General features: G+C 45.4%; 1 protein-coding gene across 1 annotated transcript in view; it reads left to right on the forward strand.

Annotated features, from left to right (window-relative positions):
- The window catches only part of c3a.1 (complement component c3a, duplicate 1), a 259,058-nt gene extending 253,030 nt beyond the window's left edge, over positions 1 to 6,028 (forward strand). The window contains exon 43 of the mRNA XM_034189134.1: positions 5,867 to 6,028. Within this exon, the coding sequence (XP_034045025.1) occupies positions 5,867 to 6,008 (142 nt within the window). The 3' untranslated portion in view covers positions 6,009 to 6,028. The remainder of the gene's footprint in view (positions 1 to 5,866) is intronic.
- Positions 6,029 to 21,424: the final 15,396 nt, after the last annotated feature.

The following is a 21,424-nucleotide window of genomic DNA, read 5'->3' on the forward strand; positions in this document are numbered from 1 at the left end:
GGCGACGCCAGAAAAATGAAGCATCCAGCCCCTCTCCAGGAGTTGGGTACCAGAGCCCAAGCTGTGCGTGGAGGTGAGCCCAACTATCTCTAGTCGGTATCTCTCAACCTCCCGCACAAGCTCAGGCTCCTTCCCCCCTAGCGAGGTGACATTCCACGTCCCAACAGCCAGGGGCTGTGAGCATGGACCGGGCCACAGAAAAATTATTGGCAGACATAGCCCCCTACGTGCAAGTCAAGTGTATCCGTTCAAATAACGGCAATGAATTTACATGTCACGACTTTCAGACAGTGTTAACCAAAAACAGGATTAGACACGAGACGTCTGCGCCTTACTCGCCCCACCAAAACGGCACTGCAGTAAGAGGTTGGAGAACACTCTATGAAATGAGCAGATGCCTACTGATTGAAAGCGGGTTACCTGATAACTTGTGGAACTACGCTGTTCAGACCTCCGCATATGTGAGGAATAGGTGCTACAATAGGCGCACAAAGAAGACAGCATACGAGCTGTTCACAGGCAATGTACCCAACCTGTCCAAATTACAGAAATTCGGATCTGCATGTTTTGCTTACAAGCAAGAGAAGGACAAAATGGAATCTCGATGTGAGCAAGGGGTTTTCATAGGCTATGATAAAAACAGCCCGGCGTACCTAGTGTACTACCCAGACACAGAGAAGGTCCAAAAGCATAGATTGGTGAAATTCACAACTAAGACGACAAACGAAATGGGTACACAGACAGCTGAGTCAGAAAAAGATTATGGGGACATGCATACCATGGTTGACAACACTGATGAGAGGGTTGATGAGAAACCTGAAAATGCACAAGGTCAGAGTGTTCAAAGTGGTGGTGTTGGTGCTTCACCTGAAAAGACTGAACGCACACAGCCAGGTGAAGTCACAGAGACTGTAAACAGAAAGAACCCACCAAAAGGAGACCCAAAAGGAGACCGGCTCACCTACAGGACTATGAGACAGGTGACACAGAGGACAATCTAAACACTTGCATGGACTTTTGTTACAGGGCAGTGTGCAATGTGCCTCATACTTACCAGGACGCCATTGCGTCAACCAAAGCAAGGCAGTGGAAAGCTGCTATGAGAGAGGAGATGCAATCTCTTGAGGAGAACGAAGCCTTCACCCTGACCCAGTTGCCACCAGGCAAACAGATAGTGGGGGGTAGATGGGTTTATGCACTGAAAACAGAAATTGATGGGTCTGACAAATACAAGGCAAGATTCGTAGCAAAAGGCTACAGTCAGAAACCAGGTACCGATTATGACGAAACATTCTCACCCACAGCTGACATGACGAGTGTGAGGGTTGTGATGCAAAAAGCAGTCCAGGATGACCTAGTCTTACACCAGATGGATGTTAAGACAGCTTATTTGCACGCTCCAATTGATTGTGAAATTTATATGGAGCAACCTGAGGGTTTTGAGAAGAAATCAGACACGGATGAGAAACTAGTGTACAAGCTACAGAAATAATCAGGGAGAAATTGGAATGCAATGTTGCACCCATGCTTGGTTGAGAATGATTTCATGCAAAACTCTGCTGATACATGTGTGTATACATGGGAAAGAAACAATGAGAAAGTCCATCCATCCATCCATTTTCTTCCGCTTTATCCGGAGTCGGTTCGCAGGGGCAGCAGCTCAAGCAAAGCCGCCCAGACCTCCCGATCCACACACACCTCCCCCAGCTCCTCCGGGGGAACCCCAAGGCGTTCCCAAGCCAGCCGAGAGATGTAGTCCCTCCAGGGTGTCCTGGGTCTTCCCCGGGGCCTCCTCCCAGTTGGAAGTGCCCGGAACACCTCTCCAGCGAGGCGTCCAGGGGGCATCCAGAAAAGATGCCCGAGCCACCTCAACTGACTCCTTTCGACGTGGAGGAGCAGCGGCTCGACTCCGAGCTCCTCCTGAGTGACCCAGCTCCTCACCCTATCTCTAAGGGACCGCCCAGCCACCCTGCGGAGGAAACTCATCTCGGCCGCTTGTACTCACGATCTCGTTCTTTCGGTCACGAGCCAAATCTCATGACCATAGGTGAGGATCGGAACGTAGATCGATCGGTAAATCAAGAGCTTTGTCCCCCTACTCAGCTCTCTCTTCACCACGACGGTCCGATACAGCGACCGCATCACTGCAGATGCTGCACCGATCTGTCTATCGATCTCACACTCCATCCGTCCCTCACTTGTGAACAAGACCCCGAGATACTTAAACTCCTCCACTTGAGGCAAGGACACTCCACCGACCTGAAGAGGGCAAAGCACCTTTTTCCGGTCGAGAACCATGGCCTCGGATTTGGAGGTGCTGATTTTCATCCCGGACGCTTCACACTCGGCTGAAAACCACCCCAGTGCATGCTGAAGGTCCTGATTTGATGAAGCCAACAGAACCACATTGTCCGCAAACAGCAGAGATGAGATTCTGTGGTTCCCAAACCAGACCCCCTCTACACCCTGGCTGCACCTAGAAATTCTGTCCATAAAAGTAATGAACAGAACCGGAGACAAAGGGCAGCCCTGGCGGAGGCCAACGTGCACTGGAAACAGGTTGGACTTACTACCGGCAATGCGAACCAAGCTCCTGCTGTGGTCGTACAGGGACCGGATAGCCCTGAGCAAAGGACCCCGGACCCCATACACTTATGGACACCCTTGTGCTCGAACATAGTGTTTGTGGTGGACAAACTGTGACTAGCACAGAAGTCCAACAACTGAACACCACTCGGGTTCAGATCGGGGAGGCCGTGCTTCCTGATCACCCCCCTCCAGGTCTCACTGTCGCCGCCCACGTGGGCGTTGAAATCCCCCAGGAGAACAATGGAGTCCTCAGTCGGAGCGCTGTCTAGTACCCCTCCCAGGGACTCCAGGAAGGTCGGGTACTCTGCACTGCTGCTCGGCCCGTAGGCCGGGACAACGGTGAGAGACCTGTCCCCGACCCGAAGGCATAGGGACGCGACCCTCTCGTTCACCGGAGTGAACTCCAACACTTGGCGACTGAGCTGGGAAGCAATAAGCAATGCGACCCCAGCTCTCCGCCTCTCCCCATGGGCGACGCCAGAAAAATGAAGCATCCAGCCCCTCTCCAGGAGTTGGGTACCAGAGCCCAAGCTGTGCGTGGAGGTGAGCCCAACTATCTCTAGTCGGTATCTCTCAACCTCCCGCACAAGCTCAGGCTCCTTCCCCCCTAGCGAGGTGACATTCCACGTCCCAACAGCCAGGGGCTGTGAGCATGGACCGGGCCACCGGGCCACCCGCCCTCGACCACCACCCAATCCTCTCTGCACCGACCCCCATGGCCCCCTCTGCAGGTGGTGAACCCACAGGAGGACGGGCCCACGTCACTCTTTCAGGCTGAGCCCAGCCAGGCCCCATGGGCTAAGGCCCGACCACCAGGCGCTCACGCGCGAGCCCCAACCCCAGGCCTGGCTCCAGGGTGGGACCCCGGCTCCGCCATACCGGGCGACATCTCGGTCCTTGATCTTTTACTGGTCATGGAGGTTCTGAACTGCCCTTAGTCTGACCCGTCACCTACGACCTGTTTGCCTTGGGAGACCCTACAGGGAACCCAAAGCCCCCGACAACATAGCCCCTAGGATCATCCGGGTACGCAAACTCCCCCACCACAATAAGGTGGCAGCTAGAGGGGGAGCAGTGAGAAAGTAATCCTAATAATTTGGGTTGATGATCTCATCATTGCTGCTAACAATGAAAGTGTGATGAAAAATGTGAAGTGGATGGTTACTGAAAGGTTTAAAATGAAAGACATGGGAAAACTGAAACATTTCCTGGGGATTGATTTTGAACAAACAGATGGTGTAGTGAAAATGTCACAGCAGAGATTTGTGAAAAAGGTTCTAGACAGATTTGGGATGCAGGATTGCAAGTCTAGAGAAACACCATGTCAACCAAAACTTGAATACACAGAAAATGCAGAAAAAATGCAAGAGCCAAGAAAGTACAGGGAGGCAGTAGGAAGTTTAATTTACTTGTCCACATGCACTAGACCAGACATTAGTTTTGTGGTCAGTAAACTCTCCCAGCACTTTGCTGAACCAACTGTTGAGCACTGGAACACTGTTAAACATGTGTTCAGATACCTCAAAGGTACAATGGAAAAGGGACTGTACTTCAGGAGAAATGACACAGAAAACTAGGCCTAAGAGTCTACAGTGATGCTGACTGGGCATCAGATTCAGCCGATAGGCGAAGTACGTCAGGATATTGTGCCAGTCTAAATGAGGGTAGCTCTTTGATTTCCTGGAAAACAAGAAAACAACCAACAGTGGCTTTATCGACCTGTGAGGCAGAATATATGGCCTTAGCATCAGCCAGACAGGAAGGCATTTACCTAGACCAACTGCTTAGTGGTATTGACAATTATCAATATGCACAGACAAAGGAGTACGAAGACAATCAAGGTGTCATAGCATTGGCCAAGAACCCAGTGAACAGACAGCGGTGTAAGTTTATTGACATTAAGTACCACTTCATAAGGGAAAATGTAAACAATGGAAGGTTTATTTTGGAGTATTGTCCTACTGAGCAAATGATTGCTGATGTTTTGACCAAGCGAGCTACTAAGCTGAAGTTGAGAGGTTTTTCAAGAAACATGTTTGGTAATTGAATGTAATGAAATGTTTTGCTTCAGGTTTAATGAGTTATTTTGTTTTCTATGTGATGTGATGAGATAAGAGCGAGTGGGGGTGTTAAACGTGATTCTGTAACGCTCTTATTTTGATACGGAATGTTATCAATATGTATATGGTTCAGCCAATCAGTCTCATTGATGTGATATAGCGTGTGATGTAATCACACATCCTATGCAGTTGAGTTCAGCATGTCCTGAAGAGCGGCCATGCTCAAGTTTAATAAAGAAAAGATAATTGTGAAACTACGCTCCGCTTATTGTTCACCACGTAGGTAAAGCTTGCGCAAATCGGACACCTTAACAAAGGGCCTCATTAAAATTTTTAATCACATAGGTCAGTTGTTCAATCAAAAGATAATTTTCATCTGAACTCAAAGCCTTAGAAGAACAAGTCATCACAACTATCAGGCCTGAAGCTGAGACAACTTAAAACCATTTCACTGCTGATTGTGTTACATTTTTAAGTTAACAACTTTTATTTTTTACAGTGTATGATGGCTGAGTCCAGGAAGTCATTGAAAATCTAATCTGTTCTAATCTGTATTTTAGTTTTGATGCAGGACAATTGCAAATCCAGACAGTATGATTCCTCACTCAACTTTTCAAGTATTGCAGTTATGGTATGGTAAAAATGACACCATCAACTGCAAAGTCAAGATCAGCAAACCTTTCCTCACCCAGAAAGGCCCTATAAGCCACTGGCTTTCACAGCACCAACCCGACACCTGCTTGTCTGCAAGCATTGAACAGTGTTGTAGTCAGAACACTTCCCTGTCCTGTTTTCAATGAAAAACAAACAACAAAAAACTACTTCTGTATGATGTTCATACCTTATCCTAGAGAGCAGTCCAGTTACAGAAAAAAAGCCATGACTCATTGGAAATTATATTTTTGTTTTCCATCATTCCAGATGAAATCAGCCCATCCTTTCTTTTTACAGTCCATTCACTTTTAGATGATGCAAGAGGTCAGCTGATTGCCAAATCATATTTGATTGGATTATTTAAGCAACACATCTTCGGAGAAACACAGCCCCATTAAAAAAGAAACAAACAACAAAATGAACAGGATGTGGAATGTACAAATCAGTACTTCAAGCATGGATAAAAACATGAAATCCAGATTTTATATTTTATTTTGACTTTTAAGACTGTCGTGCAATGGTGATATAAAGATCATATTCTTCCTCTGCTTTGCACTTTACAGATATCAGTATGTACTCGGAGAGAGAACATGGATTGAGTACTGGCCCACAGAAGCAGAGTGTCAGACTGACGAACACAGGCCGGTCTGTGTGGGCATAGAGGAACTGGAGACACAGTTTGCAGTCTTTGGATGTCCAAACTAGTGAAACTCTGTCAAATAAACAAGCTACATTTAAACACATTCTTGTGTTACTTTCAGTGCTATGAAATATGGACCATCTTACAAAATCTGTTCAATAAAGGTACTGGTCTTTTATCTTATGGGCTTGTTTTTTGGTCTGTTGTGTAGTTTTTACATAATGTGTCATGTCAACTTCACTATACATTCTGTGTGCAGATTTAAGAAATAAATACAAATTTATACTTTAATAAATAGATGTACACACTGAAAAGGCTATATTTTGCAAAATTTAGCACAAGCCATTGTTGGTGGTGGTTTAATATCTATTTTTATGGGCCCCTTCACACATAACACGATTGAAGCTGTCTGGCGCATGAAGGAGGAATCGCATGCCACTCAATCACCAAATTCCAGGTGCCACACATGAACATCCAACACCACTCACTGGTCACTTAGAAAAGGTGGGGCTATTCGCACCCCTGGCAAGATAGCAGAGTGCAGATGACCACATTGGAGCTGTCTGTGAAAATTGTCACATGAAAAGAGCCACACGAGTGTGTCGTTACACATGGGTGTGACTGCGCCGGACCCCCCCACATAAACCCCATAATCCAAAATTTTCAGGTGTGGCAGAGGGTCTTGGAGTGTGATTGCTGTCCAGTGCAGTGCACAGCTGGAACTGTGTACTGCAACTCACCTGATCACATGAGGACATGAGCACTGCACAGTGTGAAATTAATGAGCTGGCTGGGCAGTGTGATGTCACTTCCACCACATAACTTGTAGTTTACATGACAGACAGAAAGAGTGGAAATTAAATAAAACAAATAAGGATAAAGGCGTGAACTCATTCATGTGTGATTGCTTTGCGCATATACTTTGCTGTGGACATGTGATGCCTGTCAGCTGACCCCAAATTAATTAAATACAAATTAATTCAATGCAAATTAATTATATAAAAATCATATAATGTGATTTTCTTGATTTTTTATTTTTTTTTAGATTCTGTCTCTCACAGTTGAAGTGTACCTACGATAAAAAATTACAGACATCTACATTCTTTGTAGGTGGGAAAACCTGCAAATTTGGCCCTGGATCAAATACTTATTTCCCCCACTGTAACTGCATACCTAAAATAAAAATCACAGAATAAAGGAGAGTGAGCGTTTTTTCTCAGTGAGCTGACGAGGTCCATAGATAAAGGTGGGCATCTCCCTGCGACCTGCAGCTGTTCAGATATCTGTGCTCGCAAGTCACAGCTGGAGAACACCTATCTTGGCATGTCGAATATTACCTCGTATAACTTCACCGTGAGGTGCGGACGTCGGCATGCTGTCCTCACGTAGAAACAAAAGACAGATCGCCTCAGCTGACCGGTGTGTCAGTGCACCACAATGCTGGTGAATATCATGTGATGCAGAAAATCACCTCTTGGGGCGCCACTGGGAGGAGCATGTATCTGAGGGAATTCCTCACATTGTAATAATTAAAACACATATCACATTTGTAATGCAGTCACCAGCAGGTCACTGCGCTGGTGTGCCATGCCGGCTGATGTGTTCACGAAACGAGAGCCGGCTCTTCATGAGATGAGAGCCCGGCTGATGTCTTCATGACATGAGCGCATCAGGTAATTCATGTAAAACACAAAAGGAAGAGCACTAATCCACGTCATTTCATTACTTCCTGGTGTATGTCTAGGCTGAAGCTAAGTCCACTCTTTATAACAGGAATTAAGTGTTAGAAATTGTGGTGTTTTTTATTTATTTATTTATTTTGGGGGGTATGGGCTTTTTTTGTTTGTTTTGTCAGTGAGAACAGATTCATGACGAGCAGCTGATCTGCTCTGTGTCACCCTGATCCCGTCAGACCTCAGAAGCTAAGCAGTGCAGGATCTGGTTAGTACTTGGATGGGAGACCTCTTTAGAACACCAGCTGCTGTGTGTGTTTCTCCAGGTAACGCTGGAGTTGCATCAGGAAGGGCATCCGGCGTAAAACTTGTGCCAAATACCAGTGCGGATCTGGCTGTATCTGCTGTGGCGACCCGAACAAAAACGGGGGCAGCCAAATGGACAACAACAGCAGATGCATGATGAGTGACATGATTGTCTTACATTTAAACAGTACATTCATTGTTCCTATAATGTTCCGAATCTGTGCTCTGATTATTTTGTATTACACCTTTTCATTTGTCTATGTACATATGTCTAGCATCTAATTCAGGGGTGGGCAACTTGTTCCAGAAAGGGCCAAGAGGGTGAAGGTTTTCTTTGCAGCCACTGACTCCACCAGGTGATTTCACTGATTAATATAAGTTTGAGCAGATGGAATCAATTAATCCAATGATGGGTCATGGAGGGACTAGAACCTATGCCAGCAGTCACAAGGTCAGAGGTGGAGTCACGCTGGACAGGCCTGGAGCCTATCGCAAGGCCACATGTAGACAGACAAACATAACCATACTCTTACTTACAAATATGGTCAAGTTGAAAGTTTCCAGTTCACCTCCTGTATGTCTTTGGAAGTAGGAGGAAACTGGAGCACCCAGAGAGAACGCATATGCCACACAGAAAGGCCCAAGTAGAAAGTGATCCCAAAGTGATAACCTTCCAGTTATGAGGCAACAGTGCTAACCACTATGCTAACGTGCTGCTTAGTGGGGTTTTAAATCTTGCAAACAATTTCATGTAAAAATACTCAACAGATCACTACTTTGTCCCAATTAAAAGCAATATAAACAACATTCATGGTTAATGTTTGCCTTTTAACTGTGTCTGACTGCATCTCTTGATATGTGTTATTTGTTTTTAAAGCTAAAATCTAAAAAGCAAATAGAAAAAAATCAATAATCAAGATATGAATTGAAAAATTTTAGTTTGAACAAATTTATAAATGAGAAAGGTCTATTGTCAGGATTCATTTTATTTTCTTTTACTGTCATTTTTGAACGTATTCATGTCAGTATACACATCAGCCTCAATAAACACCGAGCCTTTTCCCTTCAGCCTACACAACACGAGGGGCAGACTTTCACTGTGTATGTTGCATATGTATTCCTTACCTTTGTTGCACACTAACCCCAAAAGCTGTAAATTGTGAATTATCCGCAAACTGTGAATTGCAAATGTGAATACTAAACAAAATGTCTACCGAAACATGAGCACATATCGACCAAAATCTGAATTTCTTCATGATTTGTATGTGCTTGGCAGAGGATCCAATGGTGCAAAGCTACCATCTGTGGGATTATGAGTGTGCACCTCTCACTTTCATCACGCTATAGGCTTTGCACCACCCCTCGTCTCATGTGCGTCTTTAGACTCTTTCACGTTCCCTATTAGTGGGTGAAAAATCCAACACTTTGTGAATTCTGCTTCATGATGATAGGAAGAGTCGACATGAAGTGACATTGCTATGACGGCTTGGCACCACAAGCCAGTTACCCCTGTGGTGACTTTTCTGACACCCCCTGCTTAAAACCCCAAACATCAGAAGGATCATGGTCTGTATTCATACTGAAAATCAAGATCAAGTGAGCTTTTAACCTTCTGCTCCACCGGAGGTTTCTGTCCACCGTGAGTTTACCTTAGGACATGTGTTACCGTATAACAGGTGTACCACCTGCCACTGTTACCGGAGGGGGTCATGCCTAGCGGGGGCCGGGTGCTTGAAAGTAGAAGCGAGAGCCTGCTCAGGGCTCAGCCCCCTGCCTCACCAGGTGTTGTGACACTATCAAGATTTTCTGAGGTAATTGAGATGTAAACTGAAATCCATAAATGACTTAAACTGAAAGAAAATACATGCAACAAAAATATGATCACAACACTTTTGTTTTCGCTCCAATTTTTCATGCTGAGGTGACATTTTTTGTATACATCCCCAATTCCAATGAAGCTGGGACGTTGTGTGAAATGTAAATAAAAACCGAATACAATGATTTGCAAATCCTCTTCAACCTATATTCACTTGAATACACCACAAAGACAAGATATTTAATGTTCAAACTGATAAACTTGATTGTTTTTGTGCAAATATTTGCTCATTTTGAAATGGATGCCTGCAACACATTTCAAAAAAGCTGGGACAGGGGCAACAAAAGACTGGGAAAGTTGATGAATGCTCAAAGAACATCTGTTTGGCACATTCCACAGGTGAACAGGTTAATTGGAAACAGGTGATTGTCATGATTGGCTATAAAAGGAGGATCCCCAAAAGGCTCAGCCATTCACAAGCAAAGATGGGGTGTGGATCACCACTTTGTGAACAACTGCATGAAAAAATAGTCCAACAGTTTAAGAACAATGATTTCAATGTTCAATTACAAGGAATTTAGGGATTCCGTCATCTACAGTCCATAATATAATCAGAAGATTTAAAGAATCTGAAGAACTTTCTTCACGTAAGCAGCAAGGTCGAAAACCAACACTGAATGCCTGTGACCTTTGATCCCTCAGGAGGCACTACATTAAAATCCAACATCATTGTGTAAAGGATCTTACCGTGTAGGCTCAGGAACACTTCACAAAACCATTGTCAGTTAACACAGTTCATCGCTACATCTCCAAGTGCAAGTTAAAACTCTACCATGCAAAGCTAAAGCCATACATCAACAACATCTATAAACACTGCCAGCTTCTCTGGGCCCGAGCTCATTTGAAATGGGCAGATGCAAAGTGGAAAAGTGTGCTTTGGTCTGATGAGTCCACATTTCAAATTGAATTTGGAAATCATGGACGTCATGTCCTCTGGACAAAAAAGGAAAAAGACCATCCAGATTGTTACCAGCGCAATGTTCAAAAGCCAGCATGTGTGATGGTATGGCAGTGTATTAGTGCCTATAGCATGGGCAACTTACACATCTGTAATGGCACCATCAGTGCTCAAAGGTACATCCAGGTTTTGGAGAAACACATGCAGCCATCCAAGCAACATATTGTTCAGGGACGTCCCTGCGTATTTCAGCAAGACAATGCCAAGCCACATTCTGCACGTGTTACAACAGCATGGCTTCGTAGAAAAAGAGTGCGGGTACTAGACTGGCCTGCCAGCAGTCCAGGCCTGTCGCCCATTGAAAATGTGTGGCACATTATGAAGTGCAAAATACGACAACAGAGATCCCGGACTGTTGAACAACTGAAGTCATACATCAAGCAAGAATGGGAAAGAATTCCACCAACAAAGCTTCAAGAATTTGTGTCCTCAGTTCTCAAACGTTAATTGAGTGTTGTGTAGGTAGGTAATTTACTTTGGTATTGTTAACCTGAGAGAAGATTAATGATTTTGAATAGAGTTAAATAAAGCCACTCTGTTTATCTGACAACATAGCCCGGTCTTACTTGAGCAGCACAGCGGGTCTCAGTGAGGTCCGATGCTGGAATCGTCTGGTTCAGTCGACGCTCTGTCCGCCACACAGCTTCGTCAGGGACCTTGACAAAGAGGCTCTGCTGGTCCGACCCGCTCGGTCTCGTCAGTGGCAGGGATGATTTTGGTTATTGCTATGAATTCGTGGCGGCAGTTCAAGTCGCTGTGGATGTTTCAGCTGACCTGGAGGTTTTTCCTCTGCAGCGCTCTGGTGTATGGCTCATCAGAATAAAGGTTTGAGCATCTTTATTCTCTATCAAAAATCAAAAATTCGTCTTTCATCGTCGTCTTTTTGGAAGCTTGGTCGAATCAGAATTCAATGCAAAAATAGCTGACTTTAGAAGAAAAATGTTCATGAAAGGAATTTGGAGTTTGAAAAAGAAAAACGTTTAAATTTGAAAATTCGAAAAAGGAAGTTAAATGCGCCAGCGTGTTTATCTTGACAAAGGCTGCAAAAGTTATCTGTCGGAAAAATAAAGTAAATTCTTGTCGGTACGCCAAACAAGAATGGGTCTTAAAGTAGCACGTGGCTTTAGACAAAGGGTCATAAATCTTAACGGCCGAGGCAACGTCTTTAAACCCAAAGAAAAGAAGAGAGAAGAGCGTAAGAGCGGAGCGTAAGAGAGCGATTTCCTGGGTGCGAGCTCTTTTTAAAGGTTTAACAAGCTCCACCCCAAGAATTCCTGGTAACGTAGTTTCTGGAGTTTCCTTTGTCTAGTTTTATATATATTAATCAGCATGGCTCCAACATTCCACTTTGAAACCAAACCAAGTCCTGCAGAATAAATCTTGTAACTGGTTTACCTGGAAATATATACCACACACACATATATATACAAGAGAACACATTAAGTAAACATTCCCCAATGAATAGAGTTATAACACATCAAATATAACACTTTCATGCATGCATAGAAAAGAGTGACATGTTTGCTTTTCTCTTTTTTTTTTGTTCTTTTGCAACAACAATACAATGAAACTCCCTTTTTAAAATGAGGTTAGGAGTTTGAGTCTTGCAGGAACTCAATTAACCTGTCCTTCCCAAGTCGTTCCACAGGGGTCACTCTTGTTCCATGGTTACACCTGGATTTATCTAGCAGAAATGCAAAATAGGTAATTTTGGGTTGATTTCAACCACAAAACCGTCGCAATAATCGTCACATCGAGAGTAATCTTTCAGTGAGCTGTTTTCTTTTGAGTTTAGTGTGAAAAACATCTTTTCAGGACTTTTGGTGAAAAAGGTGTCTTTCTGTGGAGGTTTCTTTTTTATGTGAGGGGGAAGTTGAGTTGCTCTGGTCTGGGGATCTGATAAGGATTCACAGCTATGTGTGGAATGTACTTTGGGGTAATCTTAAATCCTGAATATGGTGGGTTTTGTTGACAGATCCAAGCGTGTATGGCTTAAACTGTCTCCTCTTTTGTACCTGGAGATATACCAGGCCTTGCTGTATGGGGTTTATCTTTTCTTTGAAAGAGTCCAAGAGCCCCATCTTAATGCAAGCTTAGGATGTTGGCTGTTTGATCACAGCTTTCCGCTACATTCCCCCACTCGATTCGACTCTGGGTCTCCAACGTTGAAACGCCAAGACGAGGAAGGCTGTGACGGTAGGTGGGTGATGTCTTCCACTGGTGGTGAGGCTGAGGAGGGTTAGTGTCAGACTAGCAGAGTGGCTACTACATGCTAAAGTGGTCCAACTATGGTACCGCATCCTACATTTGCCTAATTACTTACATTATTCATGGCACGTTTGGCTAATCCAAATAAGCTCGGATACCTGGTCAGTTTTGGATTCTTGCTCCAAATTTGGGTTAGCTTCGATATCTTCAGACGGTTCGGCCACGCGTTGTTTTCTTTGGGCTAGTCTGGCAAGGTCTTGCAAACACCTGGTTATACCGTTCTGAAGGGTATTGGCGTATCTGCGCACCCACAGAGCTAAGCCGAGGGTAGTCAAGTAACCGATGATTGTGGCCACAAACAACAGTGTGTCAGGAGTAGACCAAGCATACGATAGGGCTTGGTAGGGTTTGAGATCTTGGTTTCGAATCTCTTTCAATGTTTTATCTATTGGGGCCACGTCGATGACTTGAGAACCCTCATACTGGATTTTCTCCAGAGTCTGTTGGTCTATTTCGATAGCGGTTTGATTGTAAAGGTTGGACACTTCAATGGCTCCTTCGTATTGGTCAGGATGCAGGTGATAGAGAGATACCTCACCAATACGGAGCAGGGCGTTTTCGGGTACCGTGACCCGCAAGGCTTTTCGCGGAAGTTCGATACGAGTCGACGTGTCATGACGGTCGTACACTAGTAGGGCTGATTTTTCAGGGTTGTTGACTAACCAGCGTTGTCCTACTATCTCTACCTGAGTGTCCATGACTTGGCGGAACGGCGTGATGGTCGCTGGACAGCGATTTGTCCCAGTAAATGTTTTGAGACCGCAGATGCCAGCAGTGTCATCTCGGATGAACGGTTTGCTGGGACACAAATAATGAATGTCCTTCATGACAGTGCACATTTTGAGATTTGGTACTAAGTATAGCTCAGGATTAGCATCGTTGAAAGCCACTACGGGTGGTGTGTGGATCATAAGGTGATTGTCTCCTTGCCAGAGACCTACATTCACGACACTTTTGAGCCTGTAGATGTTTTCAGTAGTGACAATCGGTAAGTTAATTAGAAATGCCATTTCTAAATCCTCTGGATCTACACAGATTGGCATTGAGCTTCCCAATGTGTACACGAGGTGAGCTTGTAACGGTGTGACTAGACTATGAGTTGCGGACTCGAGAAGTTGGTGGACCAGGGTTACAGGGACAATGTAGGGTGGAATCCTACCAAGTCATTAAATTCTTTGTCTTGACCTGGTGTGCAGGAGTGACCTCTGACCTTTTTCCAGTATATCTGGAGGTCGTGCATGGTTATGAGGTGATCACAAGCCGCAAACAGTTCTTTGTGTTTGACCAATTTCTTGTTGGAGGTCATGAAACTATTGCGTTTCAAGCAGGGTAGATGGCACAGAAAGCTAAGGCGTGCAGAGTTCGAATCTGTGCATAGCACAAATGTTTTGACATTTTGTGCCACAGCTAACTGGCATGTTATGAGTATGCCCGCAATTTCGGCATACTGAGAGGACTGTGGTGCGAGCTGGAATTTTTGTGGCTCATGTGGTGTGTTGTCAATCCACACGACCCACACTCCTGCCCGGGTGATTGTTTCATGGTGAAATGAGCAGCCATCCACGTACGCAGTGATCATGCCTTGGCAGGCATTTTGGTCGAAGTAGTGGTGATTAGGGGAGTTGGGTGGTGACACGTCTTCGTTAAATGGGTTTGCAGCTGGTGTGTCTTTGGTGCAGCGCTGGCAAGCAGCTAACCCTGTGCCTAGGGGAGTTTTGCGGTGTTGTGCGTACTGCACCTCCATGTCAAAACTTTGCAGTGCCATCAACCACGAGGCAACTCGTGAGTTGGTTACTACACCTTCTCACAGTCTTTGACTGTTAAGGAATGTCACTGGTTGATGATTGGTTTCTACAATGACTTTTTGTCCGCCCAGATAGTTGGCGAAATGTTTCACGGCCCAGACTGTTGCTAGTAGGGCTTTTTCACAGTCACTGAATTTAAGTTCTGGCGGTTGTAGCGTTTTGCTCGCGTATGCGACCACTCACCTATCTTTGTCGTACATCTGGTACAGTCCCGCACTTAGGCATTGATTGTAGAATCCCACCTCTAAGTGTAATTCTGTGCTACAATCAGAGTATGCTAGGCATGGGGCTGAGCAGAGTTTGTCTTTCAGAGCCTGCATGGCCTGTTCTTGGGGTTCACCCATAGGAACTGCGTATCATTTTTGAGCAGGTCTGTCAGTGGTTTCGCCAAATCTGCATAGTTTTCAATGAATTGGCGGGAATAGTTGCACACTCCCAGAAAGCTGCGCAGCTCTGTTAGGTTCGTAGGCGTTTTGATGTTGGTGATGCCTTGGACATGTCCAACTTGTGGTTGCACTCTGTCTGGTCCGACAAGGAGGCCCACATAGTTGACCTTGGTCCGACACCACTGACACTTTGAAAGTGACATTTTTGCACCAGCATTCGTGAGTTGGCTCAGGATGTGGTCTATCTCATCCAAATGTGTGTCTAATGTTGGGTTTTGCATTAGGACATCGTTGACATAGATAAGGGTTTTGCGTCTTTTACTTTAGGAAGTTCCTGCTCTAACCGAGTCATCTGCCATCGAGATAGCAACACCTGTTGGTTGAGTTTGCGGTAATCGATGGTAAGTCTCCACTTACCGTCTGGTTTGATTACCTGCCATACAGGGGCTGAATAGGTGCTGTTGCACTATCTTATGATCCCTTTTTCCAATAGGTCATCTATGATTTCCTGTACGGGTTCATAGGATGCCAGAGGAATTTTGTACTGTCGCACAAAGGTGGGCGGTGCATTTGGAGGAGTTGGGATGCGCAGAGTGGATGTGGGCGAGTCCACAGTCCAACGAATCATTAGCAAAGGATGCTCGGTATTTATAGAGTAGGTCTCTTAGACGTCCTCGTTCATCATTCTTTAAGGCATCTGCTGCTGCTTCGACTTGTTCTATCTGAGATGCAATGCGGAATCAGAACCTGGGTTAAGGTTCAGAGCTGGTTCAGGGTCATTTCCAGCATTCGTTTTGCTTTGCGAGTCGACTGTGAGGACCGTAAGGGTCTGGAGGACCATGTGGTCAGGGTCATTAAGGTCTATTCTGCTGACAGTGTCTTCCTCGGAGATGTTCGCTGGAAATACAGCGATTGCTCCTGAGGGTTTGGAAAAGACAACTCCCCATTGTGAACAGGGAAGAAGCGATGGAGGGACTTGTCCAAGAACTGGGATGTTCAGCTCAAAGTCCTGGAATTCAGTGCTGATTAACCAACCCAGTGGGGTGGCTTTGGGAATCAGGATATCTTCGCCAGCGTCGTTATGCACCATCAAGCGGGTTGTCTGACTTCCTTGGCTCAGAAGTGGAGTGGCTTCCAGAGATAGTCCCAGTTTGGTGAAGAGCTGGGATGGCTGGAAGACTGCCTGTGAGTGTCTGACCCATTGTCCTGGACATATCACGAGGTGGAGTGGTGCATTTTTCAGGTTGGCGAGTATCGTGATGTGACCATCACTCACTACCTGACATGCATCAGGGATCAATTGTCCAGACCTTAGATACTCCGGATCGGAGTAAGCGGGGTCATCGCGTGCTCTGGATATGGACCAGAGGACCTGATTGACTCTGTCAACCTGCGCCTCCAATCGGACAAGGAGGTCACCTCTTATGGAGACAGAGCGTGGTAAGGTTGGAACGACTAAGAATGAGTGGCTCAATTCTCATCTGTTCCAGCACATTCTAAGTGTGCAGATTCCAGTTGCCTTGAGTACGGTCTGGGGTAGAGCGTCCTTTGGAAAACGGAAAGATTTTTCCACATATAAAATGCCTGGATTGGATTCGCTCAATGAGTCAAACAGACTTTGACTAATAGCTGATCTTTCGGCCCACAGAGCCAGAGCTACATCAGCAGTGTGTGTGTTTTCCAATTGGAGACCATCTACTACCAGAGGGCAGTACTCACTCACATTATTGTCCTCTGACAGTTTACAGAGGAAGGTGTCCTTCTTGGCCAGCAGTGCATCTGGGGGCCATAAACATTCCACGGGTCGACAGCAGATGGAATGTCCGCTGTGACCGTGTCGCATGGGGGTTCTGTATCATTTTGGATCTCAATGGCATAACACTGGGGCTTTGCTGGTTGAGTCACCTCAGGCGGGTGAGGGTGACGGACCTGTGCCCACAGTTTTAACCATTTGAAGTCGATAAGGGGTTTCAATCAGTTGAGAAAATCTTTCCCTATGAGGAAGGGAATGGTGTCGAGTGCTGATATGTACAAGGGGTGTACCAGACTCATGGGTCCAACAGTGATGTTGACCAGAGCCATTGAGGACAAAGTTGCCGGGTTGTTCATGTAGGGCTGGATCTCCAACGAACACTGCGATAGTTTGAGGTTTCTGTTGGCCTGCCGTGCTGCTACCTGCAGTTGTTTAAACAGTGAGGTAGACATCAAGGTGACATCGGCAGCAGTGTCCAGAAGAGCCTCATGTCTTAGTGAGTTTTCCAGGATTAGGGACAAATAAAATTTCTTTGCAATCCCCTTCTCAGAGAGGTTGCCTAAGAATTTCCATATGGGTGGTTGTCCAGTTATAACGGACGCTGGATCAGCGCGTGAACTCTGGTCCTGATCAACCTGGACTACCAAGATGGCACTGGGAGGACCAGACTTGGTCTCTCCTGGTTCTTGATCCCCATCTGAAAGGTACAGTGTCTCAGGATGTGGATCCTGAGATGGTGACGCTAACGGGTTGTCTACACTCCGGTATAGGTCTTCCTCAGACGCCTCTGGCGGAGTTTGTGAAGACACCGGGTGGGTGGTTGGAGCTATGCGGTTTACACACAGCACGTTAGCTTTCTTTTTGGCCTTTTCGTCCTCAAATTCCTGGAGGAGGCCTTTCTTGATCTTACGGATTTCTTGGTGGAGGCTTGAGTCCACATACTTACCTGAGTGCTTGGATAGGTCTTTTTCTCGGGAGTCTCGGTTCCAAGTACTCTTATTGTTGCATCCAGGTGGTCCCCAATGTGGGTGTCTGGAACCCTGCCATCCTTGGGATCGGTCACCTGGGTACTCACGTCGGTCATCGGGGTGATCTTCCCATGTGGTGGGCTTCTCCCACTGTCTGGGTTTGAACTTATTTCCCTGATTTTCAGCAGTTTCGGAGCCCTCTCTGGTTCTGAAGTCACTTTGGTTTTGTGGTGACCACTGCGGTTTTGTTCGTGGTCCACCTCGGTCCTTGGGTCGGCTTTTGACAGATGGTTTCATCTGTCGAGGGGAGGTAGTGGCGAAGCCAGCATGAGGATTAAATGACCCCCCAGAAGTGCCTTCAAGCTCGAGGGTAGGCCTAGGTGCTTCAAAGCTGAGTATCATTTTGTCCTCGGATTTACCCTCTCTCTTAATTTGTTTTGCGAAACCTTTCATAGCAAGGTCACGCAGGTACTGTATGGGAGCCTCATTGGGATCTCCCAGGATTCCCAGATGATGACTCGTATTAGGGTGGAGGTTATCAAGGAACAAGGTTTTAAAATTAAGGTCTTCTTCCATACCTGGTTCATTTCAGGTGCCGAAATAGGTACAGAGAAGACTGTTGTAATATTGTTAGGGCGGTTTGCGCCTGCCTTGTTTGATGGCCATAGCGGCGGCTAGGCCTGTCCGAACGGAGTGATCCAAATATTCTTTTTCTAATGCTAAGCTAAGCTTAGCAAAGTCTTGTCATACCTCCGCGGGTTGACGCTCAACAAACCGGCTGACCTTGCGGGTGGAAGTCTGCTTGATGAGGTAGACATAATGATCACCGGGAGCATGAGTGAAATCCCTGAGATAATAGAGTATGTCGTTTAAATACGCACGTGTCGGGGGAGCCTCCTGGAGTTGGCTCAAAACGGTTAATAAGCAGTGCAATCTTATCTAGTTCGCTGTCATTAAGGACTGGTAGGACGCATCTGAGTGGGAAGGAGAGGCGGTGTCTCTCGATACCCATGGTAAGGAGGTTGGAACTCCTGAGGATGCAACATGGGTCCTGACAGGGGTTCAGGGTCCACTTTCCTTGTGGTCTGTGGTGGTGAACGTTTGCGTTCCACTTTTCCACATGACTGTTTGTTCAGGGTCTCCCGGTGATTGGGAGTTTAATTGTCGTTCGCGCTTTAATGATTGCACTTCAGCATTGAGGTGTTCATTTTGTTCTCGAGTATCATCTAAAAGATTTTATGTATCTGTCAGATGTCTCAGCACCTCGCGAGTCTTCAGCTTTTCAGGCTCCAAAATGTCTTCATGCTTTCCAGCATGACTCTTCAATGTTTTAAGCTCACCATATGCCTGTTGGAGTAAATCATGAGCTTCTCCTTGTTCTCGATACGTGGAGCTAACTTCAGTTTGTAACTCCTTAATTTCATTGTCACATTCCTTAAGAGTTTCTTTCAGGAGTAAGGTTTGGTCTTTAGTTCCAGGATCAGATGCGATATCTGATTCATCGGACTGATTTGGGGAAGCCTGTAGGTCTTCCAGTTTTTCTTCAACAAGACTGTTGAAAACTGTTCTTCAAAGACTGTTGTTTTTCTTTCAAATGCTGTCTCAGGAGTTTATTCTCCTCACGCAATTCGGCATTTGGTTCTTTCTGCCTTTTTATAGAAAGAACTGATTTATCCATGAGTGGTTCCGCATGTTTGAGCTTCAGGGCTGTGGCAATGGCTAACTTGCCAAGCACTGTAGCCAGGTTTTTCTTTTCCACAGTTGCTGCTAATGTCTGACTGATGAGTTCAGACATCTCAGCAACTATGCTTTTGCGCGTGGCTTGTTGCATGTCGTGCAAGTAGCCAGGCAATATTTCGGCGGTCAGGTCGGATAAGACCTCTTCTAAAAGCTCACCTGAGTCGCTACGACCTTGGCTTTCCAGGTCGGTAGAAGTTCTTGGTTTGTTGTCACTGGGCGTGGCCATGTTGGCTTTCTGGGATGACGGTTAGACAGCGTCCACCAGAAACAAAACAATAAAGAACTGACAACAAAATAAGATGAGCGACAATAAAAATATTTAAAGATGATCCAGCTGCAGAAGTGTGAACGGGATTAGTGAGTTAACTGCAGGTGAAACCAGCAGTGGAGAATTCACACGAATGCAAAAGGAAAATGTTGAGTGTTATTTGTTGTATTATGTACACACAAGTTGAACTTTTCTTTGTTTAGTTATTGTGATGTAACACCAATATTCTCTGTTTAGAATTGCTATGGGTTACACTTTGGTAAAGCTTCAGCGCTTTCGCTTTAAGAAGAAATCACTCCTGAAGGAGGTGTTCTTTTAATAAGGTAGGAGTGTTATAAACAATAATTTTTTTTCTTTATTGTTATTAAATGATCTCCTTTAGTAATCCTAATTAAATAGGATTGAAACTATAAAGTTCATTACTTAGTTGTGAAAACAATAAGATTAAAAATATAAGTGTGTACACTTGGTCAGTATCCAGACAGTGGAATAAAAGATTAGTATTTCCAATTAAAATTGGAAAAGCGACATCAAAAGAGTAAAAAAAAATATTATGCAAGATAAGACTTGATAATAAATGTTTCAGTTAATGGTAGTTATTAAAGAATAACTAGGCTAGTTACCAGCAGTCGGCGGACTATCCGGTTACTGTAGCATGCTGTTAAGTTGTTAGCGGAAGCTAGGCTAACTGGTCAGGCGCATTAGCTGCGGGGGTTAGCACCTGGGTTAATTCAATGATCAGATCCTTGGCATTTGAGAGCAGCTAACGGCCTGTTAGCACGCTATTGCCGCTGGCTTTCCTATGACTGATTAGTGTTCAATCCAAGTTAAGGGGCCGTTAGCACGGCTGTAGAAGCTAGTGCGTGTTAGTGCTTTGTTAGCAGACCAGTACTGTCGCGCGTCGCGCCGACAGTGGAAATCGATTGAACAAAATTACACGGAGTGATTAACATGCAGTTAGTAACCGTTAGAAGCAGCATGGTTCACCAAGTAATGCTTAATGAACAAATCGTTATGATTTTCAACACCGCTCGTGGCCGCTAAGCCGTTCGGAGTGGGTGCTAAGATGGCGACTGTTTTACATCGTGCGTGTGACGTAGCGCAGTTTGACGGCAGTGCGTCAAGCTGTTGATGACGTCGTGACGTGATTCGCACACAGAGGGGGTTTGAAGCAGACACGCCTCCTCTTCAAACTTTTCCACCCAACAACAATAAATTCTTAAAAACGTGCTTGTTTTTCTTCACAATATGGTGGACTCGGCGGTCCTTTGGAACAATACCGCACTTTTAAAACACAAGATGGTGGACACGGGGGTCCCCCTCCCTTTTCTCTCAGACAAGCTTTTGACTAGGACGTCTCCTGAGTCAGGGAAGCAACCACTGGCAATCCTTTCTGGACTATAGGCTCAGTGTAACATCAGGATCTCAGCTCAGGCAAATCCGTGGCTGGACAATCAGAGCACAACGTGCTGAATGACTC

Source organism: Thalassophryne amazonica, chromosome 15, assembly GCF_902500255.1.
Source record: "Thalassophryne amazonica chromosome 15, fThaAma1.1, whole genome shotgun sequence".
Taxonomy (NCBI): domain Eukaryota; kingdom Metazoa; phylum Chordata; class Actinopteri; order Batrachoidiformes; family Batrachoididae; genus Thalassophryne; species Thalassophryne amazonica.